The 21,095-nt window shown below is 57.8% G+C and overlaps 1 protein-coding gene across 1 annotated transcript; it reads left to right on the top strand.

Annotated features, from left to right (window-relative positions):
• Positions 1 to 437: 437 nt before the first annotated feature.
• LOC306815105 (myosin-6) lies at positions 438 to 20,205 on the top strand (the record flags this gene model as incomplete). The annotated part of the gene is made up of 33 exons (XM_079331732.1): positions 438 to 638; positions 1,502 to 1,645; positions 3,707 to 3,863; positions 5,278 to 5,305; positions 5,389 to 5,497; positions 5,592 to 5,684; positions 6,426 to 6,489; positions 7,440 to 7,538; positions 7,663 to 7,766; positions 8,464 to 8,602; positions 8,685 to 8,953; positions 9,635 to 9,805; positions 9,922 to 10,231; positions 10,325 to 10,398; positions 10,514 to 10,601; positions 10,685 to 10,802; positions 10,886 to 11,009; positions 11,898 to 12,034; positions 12,123 to 12,249; positions 12,342 to 12,470; positions 12,568 to 12,810; positions 13,378 to 13,554; positions 13,643 to 13,788; positions 13,869 to 13,959; positions 14,984 to 15,373; positions 16,200 to 16,326; positions 16,405 to 16,523; positions 17,859 to 18,055; positions 18,694 to 18,877; positions 18,942 to 19,107; positions 19,188 to 19,312; positions 19,400 to 19,708; positions 20,002 to 20,205. Coding segments are annotated over 33 exons (5,163 nt in total), but the record flags the coding sequence as incomplete, so codon positions are not given.
• Positions 20,206 to 21,095: the final 890 nt, after the last annotated feature.

The raw sequence follows: 21,095 nt of genomic DNA, 5'->3' as shown, positions 1-21,095 counted from the left end.
TGGGGTCAAGGGTAGCCCTGGTAGCCCACTCCCAGCCCTTGGTAGCCACTCCCATCCCTTGGCAGCCCACTCCCATCCCTCGGTAGCCCACTCCCAGCCCTTGGCAGCCCACTCCCATCCCTCGGTAGCCCACTCCCAGCCCTTGGTAGCCACTCCCATCCCTCGGTAGCCACTTCCATCCCTCGGTAGCCCACTCCCATCCCTTGGTAGCCACTCCCATCCCTCGGTAGCCCACTCCCATCCCTCGGTAGCCCACTCCCATCCCTCGGTAGCCCACTCCCATCCCTTGGTAGCCACTCCCATCCCTCGGTAGCCACTCCCATCCCTCGGTAGCCCACTCCCATCCCTCGGTAGCCACTCCCATCCCTCGGTAGCCCACTCCCATCCCTCGGTAGCCCACTCCCAGCCCTCGGTAGCCCATTTCCCCCCGCCCCAGGATGGCAGACGCGGTGCTGGCGGCCCTGGGCGCGGCCGCCCCGTTCCTGCGGCCGGGCGAGGGCGAGCGCCTGGCGGCCACCACGCGCCCCTTCGACCCCCGCGCCGAGTGCTTCGTGCCACACCCCAAAGAGGAGTTCGTCACCGGACGGGTCCTGGAGAGACTCGGGGGCAATGTCACCGTGGAGACAGAGCTGGGGGAGGTGACACACGGGGACACGGGGACAGCAGGGGGATTGGGGGGATTGGGGACAGTGGGGACACTGAGACAGTGGGGACATTGGGGATATTGGGGACACGGGGAGAGGGGACATTTGGGGGGATTGGGGACACGGGGACATTGGGGAAATTGGGGACACTGGAGACATTGGGGACAGAGGGGGCATTGGGGACATTGGGAACAATGGGGGAATTTGGGACATTGGGGACACTGGGGAAATTGGGGGCAGGGGACAGAGGGGGACACTGGGGACAGTGGGGGGATTTGGGACATTGTGGACACTGGGACAGTGGGGAATTGGGGACATTGGGGACATTGGGGGCATTGGGGACAGTGGGGGGACTGGGGACTCTGGGGTCATTGGGGAAAGTGGGGACTTTAGGGGATTGGGGACACTGGGGACATGGGGACAGAGGGGGGATTGAGGACAGTGGGGACATTGAGGGGACTGGGGACAGTGGGGACATGGGGACATTGGGGACACTGTGGAGATTTGGGACACTGGAGACACGGGGACATGGCGACAGCGGGGACAGTGGGTAACGGGGGATTGGGGACACTGGGGACATTGGGGGGATTGGGGACTTTGGGGGATTTGGGACATTGGGGACACAGGGACAGAGGGAGGACTGGGTACATTGGGGACACTGGGGACATTAAGAAAAATCGGCAGAAAAAGGGAAAAAATGGGATTGGGGACATTTGGGGACATTGGGGACATGTGCTGCCGTTGGTGACATTTGGGACACTTGGGGGACTTTGGGGACACTGTGGGACATTGGGGACACTTTGGGGACATCAGGGCACGTGCTGCCGCTGGTGACCGCGGTGTCCCCGTGTCCCCAGACGGTGACAGTGCCCGAGGCGCAGGTGCAGCAGCAGAACCCGCCCAAGTTCGATCAGATCGAGGACATGGCCATGCTGACCTTCCTGCACGAGCCCGCCGTGCTGCACAACCTGCGGCAGCGCTACCGCGCCTGGAGGATCTACGTGAGACCCCCGAAATGGGGAGGGGGGCACGGGAAATGGGAAAAAAACCTCAAAAATGGGGAGGGGGGCAGGGGAAATGGGGAGAGGGGCATGGGAAATGGGGATGATCTACGTGAGACCCCCGAAATGGGGAGGGGGGCGCGGGAAAGGGGGAGGGGGGCATGGGAAATGGGGAGAGGGGCACGGGAAATGGGGAGCGGGGCACGGGAAATGGGGAGCGGGGCACGGGAAATGGGGAGGGGGGCACGGGAAATGGGGAGAGAGGCACGGGAAATGGGGAGGGGGACACGGGAAATGGGGAGAGAGGCACGGGAAATGGGGAGGGGGACACGGGAAATGGGGATGATCTACGTGAGACCCCCCAAAATGGGGAGAGGGACACGGGAAATGGGGAAGGGGGCACGGGAAATGGAGATGATCTATGTGAGACCCCCGGGGCAGGGAGCCCCGAAATGGGGAGGGGGGCATGGGAAATGGGGAGGGGGATGCGGGAAATGGGGAGGGGGACACGGGAAATGGGGAGGGGGACGCGGGAAATGGGGAGGAGGACACAGGAAATGGAGATGATCTACGTGAGACCCCCGAATTGGGGAGGGGGACCCCCAAAATGGGGGAAAAAACCTCAAAAATGGGGAGGGGGACAGGGGAAATGGGGAGAAAACCTCAGAAATAGGGGTGATCTACGTGAGACCCCCGAATTGGGGAGGGGGACCCCCGAAATGGGGGAAAAAAACCTCAAAAATGGGGAGGGGGACACGGGAAATGGGAGCAGGAATAGAAAAATGGGAGCAGAGACCCCAAAAATGGGGAGAGGGACCCCAAAAATGGGGAGAGGGACCCCAAAAATGGGGAGGGGGAACCCAAAAATGAGGAGGGGGACACCGAATATAGGGGGGAACCCCATAAATGAGGAGGGTGACCCCGAAAATGGGGAGGGGGTCCCAGAAATGGGAGTGGGACTCCCAACCCATCCCATCCCTGAACCCCTGAACCCCCCAGACCCAAAATATCCAATCCCCGAACCCCCAAAATGGAATTTGGGGTCCCCCAGACCCAGAGTCACCCCAGAACCCCCAAATTCCCTGACGGAAATTGGGAAAACCCCAAATTTACCCCGGGATGGATTTTGGGGTTCGGAGTCACCCCAGAACCCCCAAATTCCCAGAATTTCACCCCAAAATGGAATTTGGGGTTCCTGAATTTCAGAACCCCAAATTCCCTTTTTTTAGGATTTGGGGCCTTTGGGGTCCCTCTGAGCTGAATTTTGGGGTTCCCTGCACACCCCAAACACCCCAAATTCCCATTTTTTTTTTCTAGAATGGATTTTGGGGTTCCCCAGATCCCAACCATCCCAAATTCCTGCTGGGGTTTTTTTTAGGATTTGGGGCCCTTGGGGTCTTTTTGGGGTCCCTCTGGGATGGATTTTGGGGTCCCTCAGATCTCAGACTTATCCCAAACCCCCCAAATCCCCCCTTTTTTTGGGATTTCTTCATTCAGAACGTGCACAGTGAACTCTGGGCTGGATTTTGGGGTTCCCTGCACACCCCAAACCCCCCAAATCCCATTTTTTCGGGGTTTCTTCATTCTGACCATCCCCTTTTCGGGGTTCCTGCCCCCTGACCCCCCGTTTCCCCCCCAGACCCAAAATATCCCATCCTTGAACCCTCAAAACGGATTTTTGGGGTTTCCCTGATCCCAGGGTTATCCCTGAACCCCAAATTGCTTCTGGGTTTTTTTAGGATGTGGGGCTCTTTTTGGGGTCCCTCTGGGCTGGATTGTGGGGTTCCCTGGACACCCCAAACACCCCAAACCCCATTTTTTTGGGGATTTCTTCCTGCACAGTGTCTCTGAGCTGGATTTTTGGGGTCCCCCATATCCCAGATTTATCCTAACCCCCCAAATCCCATTTTTTTAGGATTTCTTCCTGCACAGTGTCTCTGGGCTGGATTTTGGGGTTCCCCAGATCCCCAAACCCCCCAAATCCCATTTTTTCGGGGTTTCTTCATCCCGACCATCCCCTTTTTGGGGTGCCCGCCCCCTGACCCCCCGTTTCCCCCCCAGACCTACTCGGGGCTGTTCTGTGTCACCGTCAACCCCTACAAGTGGCTGCCGGTGTACGAGCCCCAGGTGGTGGCCGCCTACCGGGGCAAGAAGCGCAGCGAGGTCCCGCCACACATCTTCTCCATCTCCGACAACGCCTACCAGTACATGCTGACAGGTGGGACCCCAAAAACGGGACTGGGACCCCAAAAAGGGGATGGGGGAAAGTGGGGGCAGGTGGGACCCCAAAAACGGGACTGGGACCCCAAAAAGGGGATGGGGGAAAGTGGGGGCAGATGGGATCCCAAAAATGGGCTGGGGGCAGGTGAGATCCTAAAAATGGGGGACTGGGGGTGTGGGGCCCTAAAAATGGGAAGGGGGAAAGTGGGGGCAGATGGGACCTCAAAAACGGGACTGGGGAGGGGGATAGGAACCCAAAAATGGGATGGGGGAAAGTGGGAGCCTCAAAAATGGGATGGGGGCAGGTGGGACCCCAAAAATGGGGAGGGTGGGATCCCCCAAAAATGTGATGGGGAAACTGGGGGCAGGTGGGATCCCAAATAACGGGATGGGGAAGGGTAGGACCCCAAAAATGGGATGGGAGGATGGGACCCCCAAAATATGGGATGGGGGCAGGTGGGAACCCAAAAATGGGATGGGGGAAAGTGGGGACAGGTGGGACCCCCAAAAATGGGATGGGGGAAACTAGGGGAAGGTGGGACCCCAAAAATGGGATGGAGAGGGTGGGAACCCCAAAAATGGGATGGGGGCAGGTGGGACCCCCAAAAAAGGGCTGGGGGCAACAGGGGGCAGGTGGGGGCAGGTGGGGGGACCTGGGCTCAGCTGGGGCCTCACCTGTTGGCACGTGGGGCACACCTGGGGGCAGGTGGGGGAAGTTTGGGACAGTTGGGGGGCAAGTGGGAGTGAAGTGGGGGGTAGGTGGGGACACCTGGGGGGGACCTGGGGACTCCTGGGGGGCACATGGGGACACCTGAGGGACACCTAGGACTCACCTGGAGGACACTTGGGACACACCTAGAGACACGTGGAGCTCACCTGGGGGACACCTGGGCTCACCTGGGGATACCTGAGGACACTTGGGGGAACTTGGGGGACACCTGGGCTCACCTGGGGACACCTGGGTTCACCTGGAGGGGACATGGACTCACCTGGGATCACCTGGGGACACCTGGAGTTCACCTGGGGGACAGCTGGGGCTCACCTGAGAGACACCTGGGCTCACCTGGGGACACCTGAGGACACTTGGGGGAACCTGGGGTACACCTGGGGCTCACCTGGGGCACACCTGGGGACACCTGGGGACACCTGGAGCTCACCTGGGGCACAAGGGAACATCCAAGACCCCCAGTGACTCCCCCCACCTTTGTCCCATCTCACCTGGAGGGGTGGAGATCCCCCACTCCAAATTATCCCATCTCACCTGAAAAATGCTAGAGAAACCCTCAACACCTCCACACCTGGCTCTCACCTGGGCAGGTGGAGACCCCCAACATCACCTGGTGAGGGGGTGGGAGGGGCTGAAGACCCCCCCCCAACCCCTCCTCACCCCCTCCCCCTCTCTCCCCCCACAGACCGCGAGAACCAATCCATCCTCATCACGTGAGTCCCCTGGTGCTGGGTGGGGCCAGGTGACCCCCAGGTGACCCCCAGGTGACCCCCAGGTGACCCCGTTGCCCCCCCAGGGGCGAGTCGGGGGCGGGGAAAACGGTGAACACCAAGCGCGTCATCCAGTACTTCGCCAGCATTGCTGCCATCGGCGACCGCAAGAAGGAGGCGGCCAACAGCAGCAAGGTGGGGGAGGGGCCAGGCCACGCCCCCCCGGGGGTGGGGAGGGGTCTCCCCCGGACGTGTCCCCACCCTCGGTGTCACTGTCACCCCACCCCAGGGGACGCTGGAGGATCAAATCATCCAGGCCAACCCCGCGCTCGAGGCGTTCGGCAACGCCAAGACCGTGCGCAATGACAACTCCTCGAGATTCGTGAGTGGGGCGGGGCGAGGGGGCGGGGCTTATGGCGGGGGGCGGGGCTTATGGCGGGGGCAGGGGTGGGGGGTGGGGCCTGGGGCTGGGGGGGCGGGGCCTGGGTGTGTGGGGTGCATCTATGGGGTGGAGTCTATGGGATGGGCCAATGTCTAAGAGAAGATTTATGGGGTGGGAATGGGGTCTACGAGACACATTTATGGGGTGGGGCCTGAATCTGTGGGGTACATCTATGGGGTGGAATCTATGGGGTGGGGCTGATGTCCATGAGAACACCCATGGGGTGATGTCTATGGGGTGGGGCTGATGTCCATGAGAACACCCATGGGGTGATGTCTATGGGGTGGGGCTGATGTCCATGAGAACATCCATTGGGTGATGTCTATGGGATGGGGTTAATCTTTATGAGAACACCTAAGGGGTGGAATCTATGGGGCAGGTCCAATGTCCATGAGAACATCTATGGGGTGTGGTCTATGGGGTGGGTCTGGTGTCTATGACACACACCTGTGGGGTGTGGCTGGTGTCTGTGGGGTGTGGCCAATGGCATGGGGTCTATGGGATGGGGTGTATGGGGTGGGTCTGTGGGGCAGAGCCTGTAGGGCGGGGCTGGGTCTATGGGGTGGGGACTGAACATCACTGTGGAAAAGGGGATGGGGTCTATGGGGACAGATGTGGGGCAGGGTCCTCTGTGGGGTGGGATCTGTGTCCCCCCAAATCCCTCCCCCACCGCCCCTCCAGGGGAAATTCATCCGGATCCACTTCGGGGCCACCGGCAAGTTGGCGTCGGCCGACATCGAGACCTGTGAGTGGCCACAGGGGCGGCCACTGCGGCCACTGTCCGTGTGTCCAGAGCCCGGCCCGTCCCTCTGTCCACTGCTCACCCTTGTAACAACTCGTGTGTCCGTCTGTCTGTCCATTCGTGCCCCTCTGTGCTCCTGGTTGTGGATCCATGACTTCTACATCCCTCCGTCCATCATCCATCATTCATCATCCATTCATCATCCATCCATCATCCATCCATCATCCATCCATCCATCATCCATCCATTCATCCATCATCCATCCATCATCCATCATCCATTCATCATCCATCCATCATCCATCCATCATCCATCCATTCATCCATCATCCATCCATCATCCATCATCCATCCATCATCCATCATCCATCCATCATCCATCCATCATCCATCATCCATCCATCATCCATCATCCATCCATCATCCATCCATTCATCCATCATCCATCATCCATCCATCATCCATCCATCATCCATCATCCATCCATCATCCATCCATCCATCCATCATCCATCCATCATCCATCCATCCATCATCCATCCATCCATCCATCCATCATCCATCCATCCATCATCCATCCATCATCCATCCATCATCCATCCATCCATCATCCATCCATCATCCATCCATCATCCATCCATCCATTCTTCATCCATCATCCATCATCCATCCATCCATCCATCCATCCATCATCCATCATCCATCATCCATCATCCATCCATCCATCATCCATCATCCATCATCCATCCATCCATCATCCATCAATCCATCATCCATCATCCATCATCCATCCATCATCCATCCATCATCCATCCATCATCCATCCATCATCCATCCATCATCCATCCATCATCCGTTCATCATCCATCCATCATCCATCATCCATCATCCATCATCCATCATCCATCCATCCATCATCCATCCATCCATCCCTCTCTCCATTTGTCTCTCCCAGATCTCCTGGAGAAGTCCCGTGTCATCTTCCAGCTCAAGGCGGAACGGAATTATCACATCTTCTACCAGATCCTGTCCAACAAGAAACCGGAGCTGCTGGGTGAGCCAGGCCAGCACTTTGGCCTCAGGGCTTCTCCTTGCCCAAATTTGGGGGTTCTCCTCCCGAAATTTGGGGTGTTTTGGTGAGATGAGCAATGCTCAGTGGTGTCTCCATCCTGTGCCAGAGATGTTGCTGATCACATCCAACCCCTACGACTACGGTTACGTCTCCCAAGGAGAGGTGACCGTGGCTTCCATCGACGACTCCGAGGAGCTGATGGCCACCGACGTGAGTGGGGACAGTAGGGACAGGAGGGAGGCAGGGATGATGGATGATGGATGGATGGATGATGGATGGATAATGGGTGGATGATGGATTTATGATGGATGGATTGATGAGACCATGGATGGATGCTTGGATGAATGGGTAATTCCATGGATGATGGATGGATGGATGAGTGAGTCCATGGATGGATGGATATGACCATGGATGTATGGATGAGTAGATCAAGTCCTTGTGTGAATGGATGAATCCATGGATCCTCAAATGGATGTGAGAGTCCTTGGATGAAGCCCTCAAATGGATTAATGGAAGAATCTGTGGATGGATGCATTGATGGGTGGATGAAGTTGTGAAATGGATAAATGGGTGGCCAAGTCAAATGCATGGAAAAGTCCTCAGGAGAAGGGATGGATCTATGGATGGATGAGCCCACGGACAGATGGATGGATGGATGGATGGATGGATGGATGGATGGATGGATGGATGGATGGATTAAGGGATAAATGAGTTCTGAGTTGGACAAATGGACTTGTGGACAAATGGACAAGCCCATGGACAAATCCTTCAAGTGGCCAAACCCATGGCTGGATGTGTCCCCATTGGCCAACTGGGCAATGAATAAGAAGGGCAGAGGGAGGTACCCTCTGGTGACCATCACAGCAGAGGCCACGCCCTCATCTGGCCCCTCCCCCACCCCTCCCAGAGCGCCTTTGATGTGCTGGGCTTCACGGCCGAGGAGAAGGTCGGCGTCTACAAGCTGACGGGCGCCATCATGCACTTTGGAAACATGAAATTCAAGCAGAAGCAGCGGGAGGAGCAGGCGGAGCCGGACGGCACCGAAGGTGGGTTGGGACGAGGGGGTGACAACTCAAGGAGGCGCCACCAGGTGAGGTGACACCTGACCACGTGTCTCCCGCTCCGCAGATGCCGACAAATCCGCCTACCTGATGGGGCTGAACTCGGCCGACCTGCTCAAGGGCTTGTGCCACCCGCGCGTCAAGGTGGGCAACGAGTACGTGACCAAGGGGCAGAGCGTCCAGCAGGTCTACTACTCCATCGGGGCCTTGGCCAAGGCTGTCTACGAGAAGATGTTCAACTGGATGGTGGTGAGGATCAACAACTCGCTGGACACCAAGCAGCCGCGCCAGTACTTCATCGGCGTCCTGGACATTGCCGGCTTTGAGATCTTTGATGTGAGGCTCAGGGTGGCGGCGTTGGGCCTTGCAGGGGTGGCATTGAGGTGGTTGGGTGTTGAGTGGATTTCCTGCAGCTTCATGGTGACCTCGGGTGGGCAGTTTGGGTCTTTGTGTTGATGTCATTCAGTGTTCCGTTGACGTCATTGATCCTGTTGCGTGTTGACTCCTTTGGGTGTTGAGTTCACCCTCTTGATCCCACCAGGTGTTGTTTGGAATCTTTTGGGTCTTCAGTTTGCCCCATTGGGTCTTCAGTTGGCCCTGTGGACTCAGTTGACCCCATTCGGTGTTGAGTTGGCCCCATTGGGTATTGAGTAGATCTTGTTCAGTGTTGACTTGACCGTATGGACTCAGTTGTCCTCGATGGGTGTTGAGTTGTCCCCATTGAGTGTTGAGTTGACCCATGGACTCACTTAACCCCGTTGGGTGTTGAGTTGACCCCATTGACTCAATTGGCCCCGTTGGGTGTTGAGATGACCCCACTGGGTATTGAATTGATCCCTCTGGGTGTTGAATTGACCCCATTGACTCAGTTGGCCCTGTTGGGTGTTGAGTTGACCCCTCTGGGTATTGGGTTGACCTCATGGGTGTTGATTTGACCCCATGGGTGTTGAGTTGGCCCCATGGGTGTTGAGTTGACCCCATAGACTCCCTCCCTGGTCTCTCCCTCTCCTCCCGCAGTTCAACAGCTTCGAGCAGCTCTGCATCAACTTCACCAACGAGAAGCTGCAGCAGTTCTTCAACCACCACATGTTCGTGCTGGAGCAGGAGGAGTACAAGAAGGAGGGCATCGAGTGGGAGTTCATCGACTTCGGCATGGACCTGCAGGCCTGCATCGACCTCATCGAGAAGGTGCCACCACCCCAGGGGTCTCAGGGGGCTGAGGGAGGAAGGGCCCATCCAGTTGGAGCCCCTCAAAGCAAATTTTGGGGTGTCTTCTCCATCCAACAAAATCCGTTTGCCCGCAGCCCATGGGGATCATGTCCATCCTGGAGGAGGAGTGCATGTTCCCCAAGGCCTCGGACATGACCTTCAAATCCAAACTCTACGACAACCACCTGGGCAAGTCGGCCAATTTCGGGAAGCCGCGGAACGTCAAGGGCAAGTCGGAGGCTCACTTCTCGCTCACGCACTACGCCGGCACCGTGGACTACAACATCCTGGGCTGGCTGGAGAAGAACAAGGACCCCCTCAACGAGACGGTGGTGGGGCTCTACCAGAAATCCGCCCTCAAGCTCTTGGCTCACCTCTTCTCCAACTACGCCGGGGCAGACTCCGGTGGGTGATGGGGGGCTGGAGAAGATGGCACCCACAGGAGTTGTCCTTTTCCCTGTCCCCTTGTCCCTACTCATGAGAGGTCCTCCTCCACAGGTGGTGACAGTGGGAAGGGAAAAGGAGCCAAGAAGAAAGGTTCCTCCTTCCAGACTGTCTCAGCCCTGCACAGGGTGAGGGATCTGCTGAGGGGCAGGGGGAGAACAACCCCCGATGTAGAGGGTGGTCCCACCACCCCCCAGCCCCTCCCCTGCTCTCTCATTGGTCACCATCCCCTCTCCTCCCCAGGAGAACCTCAACAAGCTGATGGCCAATCTCAAGACCACCCACCCCCACTTCGTCCGCTGCCTCGTCCCCAACGAGCGGAAGGAGCCAGGTGAGCAGAGGGTGGGGGAGGGGATGTTGGGGTGTGGGTGTGGCTCGTGATTGACCCCTCACCTGCATCCCCTCCTCCCCCAGGTGTGATGGACAACGCCCTGGTCATGCACCAGCTCCGCTGCAACGGGGTCCTGGAGGGAATCCGCATCTGCCGCAAGGGCTTCCCCAACCGCATCCTCTACGGGGACTTCCGCCAGCGGTGGGGACACAGAGGGGGTTTGGGGAGGGGGGGCAACCCCACCAGGGGTGAACTTGGGGGGTCATGTCCTCTCTGGCCCCCAGGTACCGCATCCTGAACCCCGCAGCCATCCCCGAGGGACAGTTCATTGACAGCCGCAAGGGCGCCGAGAAACTCCTGGGCTCCATCGACATCGACCATACCCAGTACAAGTTTGGGCACACCAAGGTGAGGCCATGGGGTCTCTGTTCCCTGTGGTCCCACCGTGCTTCAGGTGTAAGGGACCCCATGGTCCTGTGATCCCCGTGTCCATCTATCCATCCTTGTGTTGATCTGTCCATCCCCATCTCCATCTGTCCATCCCCATGTCCACCTGACCACCTACCCAGACACCACCCCATCCTCCCACCCACCACAATCAGTTTGGGCGCAGTGTGGGGAGATCTCATGGTCCCTGTTCCCCATGGTGTCACTATCCAAGGTGAACATGGAACTCATGGTCCCATGATCCTCTTGTCCATCTGTCCATCCCCATGTCCATCTCTCCATCTAACCAGACACCACCCAATCCTCCCACCCACCACAGCCAGTTTGGGTGCAGTGTGGGGAGATCTCATGGTCCCTGTTCCCTGTGATCCCATCATCCTTCAAGTGTTGTGCACCTCATGGTCCCACCATCCCCGTGTCCATCTGTCCATCTACCCAGACACTACCCCATCCTCCCACCCACCACAACCAGTTTGATCCCACTGGACATCTCGTGGTTCATTCCCTGTGGTCCCACCATCCGAGGTGAACATGAACTTTGTGATCCCACCATCCTTGTGTCCTTTTGTCCATCCCCATGTTCTTCTGTCAATCTCCATGTCCATCTGTCCATCCCCCTGTCCATCTGCCCATCTACCCAGACACTACCCCATCCTCCCACCCACCACAATCAGTTTGGGCGCAGTGTGGGGAGATCTCATGGTCCCTGTTCCCTGTGGTCCCACCATCTGAGGTGAACATGGACTTCATGACCCCACCATCCTCATGTCCTTCTGTCCATCCCTATGTCCTTCTGTCCATCCCCATGTCCACCTGCCCATCCCCACGTCCACCTGTGCCTCCCCTCAGGTGTTCTTCAAGGCGGGGCTCCTGGGGCTGCTGGAGGAGATGCGGGATGAGCGCCTGTCCCGCATCATCACGCGCATCCAGGCGCGGGCGCGGGGGCAGCTCATGCGCCTCGAGTTCAAGAAGATCGTGGAGCGCCGGTGAGAAGGGGGTTGGGCCTTCTGCTCACCTGGTCACCTGCCTGGGGACGTGGTGGCACCTGTGTCCTCCTCCTCCTCCTTCTCTTAGGGATGCGCTGCTGGTGATCCAGTGGAACCTCCGGGCCTTCATGGGAGTGAAGAACTGGCCATGGATGAAGCTCTACTTCAAGATCAAACCCTTGCTGAAGAGCGCGGAGACAGAGAAGGAGATGCAGGTGGGAGGGGTGGGCAGGGCAGGGCGGGTCCGTGGGTGGTCTGAAGGGTGTTGGGTGAGGGTCTCTGACCCGCTCGGGGTCTTCTGGAGCAGAACATGAAGGAGGAGTACGGGCGGCTGAAGGACGCCCTGGAGAAGTCGGAGACGCGGCGGAAGGAGCTGGAGGAGAAGATGGTCTCCATGCTGCAGGAGAAGAACGACCTGCAGCTGCAAGTGCAGGCTGTGAGTCAGATCACCCCAAAACCACATCACGGGGGTGACCACCACCCTCACCGCCCCCTGGGGCAGCCCCGCTTCACTCCCCATCCCCCCCCTACAGGAGCAGGACAACCTGAACGACGCCGAGGAGCGCTGCGACCAACTGATCAAGAACAAGATCCAGCTGGAGGCCAAGGTGAAGGAGATGACGGAGAGGTTGGAGGATGAGGAGGAGATGAATGCCGAGCTGACAGCCAAGAAGAGGAAGCTGGAGGATGAGTGCTCGGAGCTGAAGAAGGACATTGATGACCTGGAGTTGACCCTGGCCAAAGTGGAGAAGGAGAAACATGCGACCGAAAACAAGGTGAGGGTGAGGAGAGGTGTCAGCTTCAAGGTGAGGGGACTTGAGTCTGTTCAGTCTTGTTGGGTTGCATTGAGGAGACTCAAGGTTGGTTGAGTTGGGTTGAGATGACCGAGAATGGTTGAGGTGGGATGGGTTGGTGAGACATAAATTGGTTGGATTGGGTTGACCAAGGATGGTTGAGGTGGGTTGAGTTCGTAAGATATAAAACTGGTTGGGTTGGGTTGGGATGACCAAGGATGGTTGAGGTGGTTGGGTTGGTGAGACACAAAACTGGTTAGGTTGTGTTGGGTTGGGTTGAGATGACCAAGGATTGGGGTGGGTTGAGAAGACATGAGGTATTGGCTTGAGTGACAACACCCAAGGTTGGGTGGGATCTCTTAGCTTGGGTTGAGGAGACCCAAAGTAGGTTGGGAAGATCCAACGTTGGTTGGGTTGCACTCACCAAGAAGACCCAGAGTCCTTTGGGTTCTCCTGCTTTGAAACCACCCCATTGGCTGAGGTGAACATCAACCTCCCCCAGCTCTGACCACCCTGGCTCTGAGCTGGAGGTCAACACTTCTCCCACAGGTCAAGAACCTGACAGAGGAGATGGCGGGGCTGGATGAGACCATTGCCAAACTGGCCAAGGAGAAAAAGGCTCTGCAGGAGTCCCACCAGCAGACACTGGACGACCTGCAGGCCGAGGAGGACAAGGTCAACACCCTGTCAAAGGGCAAAGTCAAGCTGGAACAGCAAGTGGATGATGTGAGTGTGGCTGGTCCCACCCCAGACCCTTCTGCGGTGAAGAGGAGCAAAACTTGAGATTTCTCCCCATTTCTGTGTTCCTGCACAGCTCGAAGGCTCCCTGGAGCAGGAGAAGAAAATCCGGATGGACCTGGAACGGGCCAAGAGAAAACTGGAAGGTGACCTGAAGCTGACCCAGGAGAACATCATGGATCTGGAGAATGACAAGCAGCAGCTGGAGGAGAAGCTCAAGAAGTGAGGCTGGATCCTCCCGCCCTGTGAGGTCCAGTCGAGGGTCACAGGTGAGGCCTCACTTGCCTTCCCTCCCTCCACAGGAAGGAGTTTGAGATCCACCAGCAGAACAGCAGGATCGAGGATGAGCAGGCACTGGCTCTGCAGCTCCAGAAGAAGCTGAAGGAGCTACAGGTGCGAGGGATGTTGGGTCTGTGTCTGGTTGGGTTGGGTTGAAGAGTAACCTGATGGTTCAGTTGGAGAGTCTCAAGGTGGTTGGGCTGAGTAGGAGAGGCTCCACTTGGTTGGGTCATTTTTTGTGGGGTTGAAGAGTCTCCAGCTGGTTGGGTCAGGTTGGGTCTCCAACTGGTTGGGTTCACTTGAACGGCCTCCAGTTGTTGAGTTGGGTTGGATTGAGTCTCCAACAGGTTGGGTTGAGTCTCCAACTGGTTCAGTTGACTTGAATGGCCTCCAGTTGTGGAGTTGGGTGAGGATGAGTCTCCAACTGGTTGGGTTGGCTTGAGTTGAGTCCCCAGATGATTGAGTTGACTTGAATGGTCTCCAGCTGATGAGTTGGGTAGGGTTGAGTCCCCAGCGGGTTGGGTTGACTTCAATGGCCTCTGGTTGTTGAGTTGAGTTGGGTTGGGTCTCCAACTGGTTGGGTTCACTTTAATGGTCTTCAGTTGGTTGGGTTGGGTTGGGATGGGTTGGGTCTCCAACTGGTTAGGTTGACTTGAATGGTCTTCAGCAGATTGGGTTGGGTTGGGTTGAGTCTCCAGCTGATTGGGTTGACTTGAAGGGTCTCCAGTTGTTGAGTTGAGTTGGGTTGAGTCTCCAGCTGGTTGGGTTGACTTTAATGGTCTCCAGTTGGTTGTGTTAGGTTGGGATGGGTTGGGATGGGTTGGGTCTCCAACTGGTTGGGTTCACTTGAAGGGTCTTCAGCAGATTGGGTTGGGTTGAGTCTCCAGCTGGTTGGGTTGACTTGAATGGCCTCCAGTTATTGAGTTGAGCTGGGTTGAGTCTCCAGCTGGTTGGATTGACTTAAATGGCCTCCAGTTGTTGGGTTGGGTTGGGTTGAGTCTCCAGCTGGTTGGGTTGACTTGAATGGCTTCCACCTGGTTGGGTTGAGTTGAATTGGATTGAAGTGTCCCAAGCAGCTTGAGTTGGGTTGAGTGGAGGGGTTGGGTGGATCCCAACCCACCACCCCCTTGGCGCGCAGGCGCGGATCGAGGAGCTGGAGGAGGAGCTGGAGGCCGAGCGGACAGGCCGGGCCAAGGTGGAGAAGCAGCGCTCGGAGCTGTCGCGGGAGCTGGAGGAGCTCAGCGAGCGGCTGGAGGAGGCCGGCGGCGCCACCTCGGCGCAGCTGGAGCTCAACAAGAAGCGGGAGGCGGAATTCCAGAAGCTGCGGCGGGACCTGGAGGAGGCCACGCTGCAGCACGAGGCCACAGCGGCTGCGCTGAGGAAGAAACACGCCGACAGTGTGGCCGAGCTGGGAGAGCAGCTGGACAACCTCCAGCGCGTCAAGCAGAAGCTGGAGAAGGAGAAGAGCGAGCTCAAGCTGGAGCTGGATGATCTCAGCGCCAACGTGGAGCAGCTGATCAAGTCCAAGGTAGGAGGAGGTTGAGATGGACAGCAGGGAATCATGAGATGGTTTGTGTGGGACAGGACCAATGGGATCATCCAGTTCCATCAACCTGTGGGCAGGGACACCTTCCACCAGGCTGGGTTGGGTTGGACTGAAGAGTCTCCAGCTGGTTGAGTTGGGTTGAGTGCCCACCTTGTTGGGTTAAATTGTGTTGAAGAACCTTCAGCTGGTTGAGCTGAAGAGTCTCCATGTGGTTGAGTTGGGTTGAGTTGGTTTGGGTTTAGCTGAAGAGTCTCCACATGGCTGGGCTGGGTTGAGTTGAGTTGAAATGAAGAATCTCCACATGGTTGAATTGACCTCAGTTGGGTTGAAATGATGAGTCTCTAGGTGGTTCAATTAGGTTGGGCTGAACAGTCTCCATGGGGTTGGGTTGACCTGAGTTGGGTTGAAATGAAGAGTCTCCATGTGAATGGGTTGAGCTGGGTTGAGCTGAAGAGGCTTCACATGTTTAGGTTGTGTTGAGTGCAGCATTGGGTGGATCCCACCCAGGAACACTTTTCACTCGACCTGGTGTCTCACCTGTCCCTGGCCACCTCCCGCAATGGGGCATGTCCCCCTGCAGCAATGGGGCATGGCCACCTCCAGCAATGGGGCGTGGCCACCTGCAGCTACAGGGCGTGGCCACCTGCAGCAACGGAGCGTATCCCCCTCCAGCATTGGGGCGTGTCCCCCTCCAGCAATGGGGTGTGTCCCAGACCAGCAATGGGTCATGTCCCCTTCCAGCATGGCCACCACCAGCAATGGGGCGTGGCCACTCCACCGTAGCCTCCATCCCCAACCCTCCCCGTAGGTGGCCATGGAGAAGGTGTCGCGCTCCATGGAGGACCAGGCCGCTGAGCACTTGGCAAAGCTGGAGGAGACCCAGCGCGTCCTCAACGACGCCAACACCCAACGGGCCAAGCTGCAGACGGAGAACGGTGGGAGCTGACCCTATCTCCCCATCCCCCACCCCGCCCTGGGCACACCCCCCAGCTGAAGCCCCGCCCACCGTGCAGGTGAGCTGACGCGGCAGCTGGAGGAGAAGGAGGCGCTGGTGTCGCAGCTGACCCGCGGGAAGGTGTCCTACACCCAGCAGCTGGAGGACCTGCGCAGGCAGCTTGAGGAGGAGATGAAGGTGGGGTCTTGGGGATGAGAAGACCTGGGGGAGGGTCCAAGTGGGTCACAAGTGTCCTTCACCGTTGTGGTTGTTGGTTCAGAATGGTTGGGTTGGGTGGTTTGGTTAGATTTTCCATCTACAGGTGTTTTCAACACAGAATGTCCAAGGAGGGTTGGGTTGGTCTGGAAGTGGTTGGGTGGAAGTTGGTTGGATCTATGGAAGATCCAAATAGGGTTGGGTTGGTCTATGGAAGGTCCAAGGAGGGTTGGATAGGTATGGAGAGGGTTGGGTTGATCTATGGAAGGTCTGGTTGGGTTGTGGTGACAAAGACCAGCTCCTGCTGAGCTGAAGACCCCAAGAACCTCAAGCTGATGGGATCCAATGGCCCCACATTCTCCTGAAGGTGTAGGAAGGGTTGGGTTGATGTGGAAGAGGTTGGGTTTGTCAATGGAAGGTCCAAATAGGGTTGGGTTGGTCTGGAGAGTGTTGGGTTGATGTGGAAGAGGTTGGGTTGGTCTATGGAAGGTCCAAATGGGGTTGGGTTGGTCTGTGGAAGGTCTGGTTGGGTTGTGGTGACAAAAACCAGCTCCTGCTGAGCTGGAGACCCCAAGAAGCTCAAGTTTACCTGGATCCAATGGTGCCCTGAAGGTGTGGGGAAGGTTGGGTTGATCTGGAAGAGGTTGGGTTGGTCTGTGGAAGGTCCTAATAGAGTTAGGTTGGTCTGGAATTGGTTGGTTTGGTCTTTAGAAGGTCCAAATAGGGTTGGGTTGGTCTGGAGAGGGTTAGGTTGGTCTGGAAGAGTTAGGTTGATCTATGGAAGGTCTGGTTGGGTTGTGGTGACAAAGACCAGCTCCTGCTGAGCTGGAGACAACAAGAAGCTCAAGCTGACCTGGATCCAGCAGTCCCACCTTCTACTGAAGGTGTAGGGAAGGTTGGGCTGATATGGAAGAGGTTGGGTTGGTCAATGGAATGTCCAAGGATGATCAGATTGGTCTAGAGTGGTCTAAGGGAGGTTGGGTTGGTCTGGAGAAGGTTGGGTTGATCTAGAAGAGTTGGGTTGGTCAATGGAAGGTCCAAGTAGTCTTGGGTTGGTCTGGAGAAGATTGGGTTGATCTGAAAGAGTTGGGTTGGTCAATGGAAGGTCTGGTAGGGTTGGGTTGGTCTATGGAACATCCAAATAGGGTTGGGTTGGTCTGGAGAAGGTTGGGTTGATCTAGAAGAGTTGGGTTGGTCTATGGAAGGTCTGGTTGGGTTGTGGTGACCAAGCCCAGCTCCTGCTGAGCCAGAGATTCAGGGTGACCCAGGAGGACTCCGGGTGACCTGGACACGCCAGCGCCACCTTCTCCCTGCCAGGCCAAGAACGCGCTGGCGCACGCGCTGCAGTCGGCGCGGCACGACGGGGACCTGCTGCGGGAGCAGTACGAGGAGGAGACGGAGGCCAAGGCCGAGCTGCAGCGCTCGCTCTCCAAGGCCAACTCTGAGGTGGCCCAGTGGAGGACCAAGTACGAGACAGACGCCATCCAACGCACCGAGGAGCTGGAGGAGGCCAAGTGAGTCACCGGCCCGTGGGTGGGGATTGTGTGGGGCCAGCGGTGGAGAGCATGCACAGGAGAAGGTTCTGGAGGTTTGAGAGGTTGAGTCACCTCCCCATGGATGGCTCCTGTGGGGTCAGAGTGGAGACCACCTGCTGGAGAATGTTCTGGAGAAGGTTTTAGAGGAATCTAAGTGATTTGTGCCCTATGGGTGGAGCTTCAGCGGGGTCAGGGGGAGGAGACTACGAACAGGAGAAGGTCCTGGAGGTTTGAAGGGCTGAGTCACCTCCCCATGGATGGCTCCTGTGGGGTCAGAGTGGAGACCACTCGCTGGAGAATGTTCTGGAGAAGGTTTTGGAGGAATCTAAGTGGTTTGTGACCCATGGGTGGAGCTTGTGTGGGGTTGGGGTGAAGATCTTGCACTGGAGAATGTTCTGGAGAAGGTTTTGGAGGAATCTAAGTGGTTTGTGACCCATGTGTGGAACTTCTGCGTGGTTGGGGTGGAGACCACACACAGGAGAAGGTTCTGGAGCAGGTAGAGCGACCAGGAGATGGTAGAGCAGATGCAGAGCAGAACCTTGGCCGAGGGCCGGGCAGGAGAAGGTTCCAGCAGCCCCACCTACCCCACGGGTGACCCCAGGTGCTCTCTGGCACAGGAAGAAGCTGGCACAGAGGCTGCAGGAGGCCGAGGAGGCCGTGGAAGCCGTCAACGCCAAATGCTCCTCACTGGAGAAAACCAAGCACCGGCTGCAGAACGAGATCGAGGACCTGATGGCCGACGTGGAGAGGTCGAACGCGGCCGCCGCCGGCCTGGACAAGAAACAGAGGAATTTCGACAAGGTGGGCAGGAGTGGCAGGTTGGGGGTGGCCAGGTGGCTTTGGGGTGACACCTGGCTGTCCCCAGGTGCTGGCAGAGTGGAAGCAGAAGTTCGAGGAGTCGCAGACAGAGCTGGAGGCGTCGCAGAAGGAGGCCAGGGCGCTCAGCACCGACCTCTTCAAGCTGAGGAACATCTACGAGGAGTCCCTGGAGCACCTGGAGACCTTCAAGAGGGAGAACAAGAACCTCCAAGGTGACACCGCAGCTTCCCTGTGCCCACCTGGGCGTTCCCCGCCCGTTCCCACTGGGTCTGACCGGGTCTCACCTGGGCAGAGGAGATCTCGGACCTGACGGAGCAGCTCGGCGCTGGCAACAAATCCATCCACGAGCTGGAGAAGGTCCGGAAGCAGCTGGATGCCGAGAAGCTGGAGCTCCAAGCCGCCCTGGAAGAGGCTGAGGTGGGATGACCCTCCCCATCCCCACGTCCTCCAGTTGGGACACCCATCCTCTCCAGGTGCTCCTCAACGTCCTTGTGCCCCCTGCAGGCCTCACTGGAGCACGAGGAGGGGAAGATCCTGCGGGCGCAGCTGGAGTTCAGCCAGGTGAAGGCGGAGTACGAGCGGAAGCTGGGCGAGAAGGAGGAGGAGATGGAGCAGGTGAAGCGCAACCACCTGCGCCTGGTGGAGTCGCTGCAGACCTCGCTGGACGCTGAGACCCGCAGCCGCAACGAGGCCCTGAGGCTGAAGAAGAAGATGGAGGGCGACCTCAACGAGATGGAGATCCAGCTGAGCCACGCCAACCGTGGCGCCAGCGAGGCGCAGAAGCAGGTCAAGGCTCTGCAGGGCTACCTGAAGGTACCTGTCAATGGGGACATGGAGATCCCACCCCCTCATGGCCAGGTGATCCCACCCCCTCATGTCCAGGTGATCCCACCCTCTCATGGCCAGGTGATCCTACCACCCCATGGCCAGGTGAATCCACCACCCCATGGCCAGAGGATCCCACCACCCCCTGCCCAGGTGGACCCCTGCATCCCACAGCCAGGTGATCCCACCACCCAATGGCCAGGTGATCCCACCACCCCATGGCCAGGTGATCCCACCACCCCATGGCCAGCTGGACCCACCACCCCCTCCCCACCCCCCAGGACACGCAGCTGCAGCTGGATGACGCGGCGCGGGTCGGGGAGGAGCTGAAGGAGAACGTGGCCATGGTGGAGCGCAGGAACGCCCTGCTACAGTCGGAGCTGGAGGAGCTCCGGGGGCTGCTGGAACAGACGGAGCGCGCGCGGAAACTGGCTGAGCAGGAGCTGATCGAGGCTGGAGAGAGGGTCCAGCTCCTCCACTCGCAGGTGAGGCCTCACCTGCCTGCCAGGACAGGGGCCGCCTCCATCCAGGGGTGCTCCAGCCCAGGAGAAACAGCTCTGATGGCTTGGCTGGGGACCTCGAGGTGGCTCAGGGTGGTGTGGAGCTGACAGCCCCAATTTGTGGAGCTGACAGCCCCAATTTGTCCTGAATGATTGGTCTGGGTTGGTTGGATTGGTCTAAAGACGGTTCAAAGATGGTTGGGTTGATCTAAAGAAGGTCCAAAGAGCATTAGGCTGCTCCAAGGAGGGGTTGGGTTGGTCCATGGAAGTTTGGGTTGGTCTGGAGGAGGTTAAGTTGGTCTAAAGAAGTTCCAAAGATGGTTGGGTTGGTCCAAGGAAGGTTGGGCTGGTTTGGAGGAGGTTGGGTTGGTTTGGAGGACGTTGGGTTGTTGCCAGGAAGGTTGGTCCATGGAAGGTTGGGTTGGCCTGGAGGAAGTTGAGTTTGTCCAAGGAAGGTTGGGTTGGTCGAAGGAAGGTTGGGTTTCTCCAATGTAGATGGGGTTGGTCCAAGGTAAGTTGGGTTCGTCCAAGGTAGTTTGGGTTGTTCTGGAGAAGGTTGAGTTGGTCCAAGGTTGGTTGAGTTGGATCAAGGATGGTTGGGTTGGTCCAAGGAAGGTTGGGTTGGTCGAAGGATGGTTGGGCTGGTCGAAGGATGGTTGGGTTGGTCCAAGGATATTTGGGTTCGTCCAAGGTAGTTTGGGTTGGCCTGGAGGAAGTTGAGTTTGTCCAAGGAAGGTTGGGTTGGTCCAAGGAAGGTTGGGCTGGTCCAAGTAGGGTTGGGTTGGTCCGAGGAAGGTTGGGTTGGTTGAAGGAAGGTTGGGTTTCTCCAGTGTAGGTTGAGTTGGTCTGAGGAACATTGGGTTGGACCAAGGAAG

The sequence above is a fragment of the Erithacus rubecula genome (genome assembly GCF_903797595.1).
Source record: "Erithacus rubecula genome assembly, contig: scaffold_1004_arrow_ctg1, whole genome shotgun sequence".
In the NCBI taxonomy this organism is placed as follows: domain Eukaryota; kingdom Metazoa; phylum Chordata; class Aves; order Passeriformes; family Muscicapidae; genus Erithacus; species Erithacus rubecula.
The sequence above is the reverse complement of the archived record's forward strand: the minus strand, read 5'-3'. Positions and strand labels throughout refer to the sequence as shown.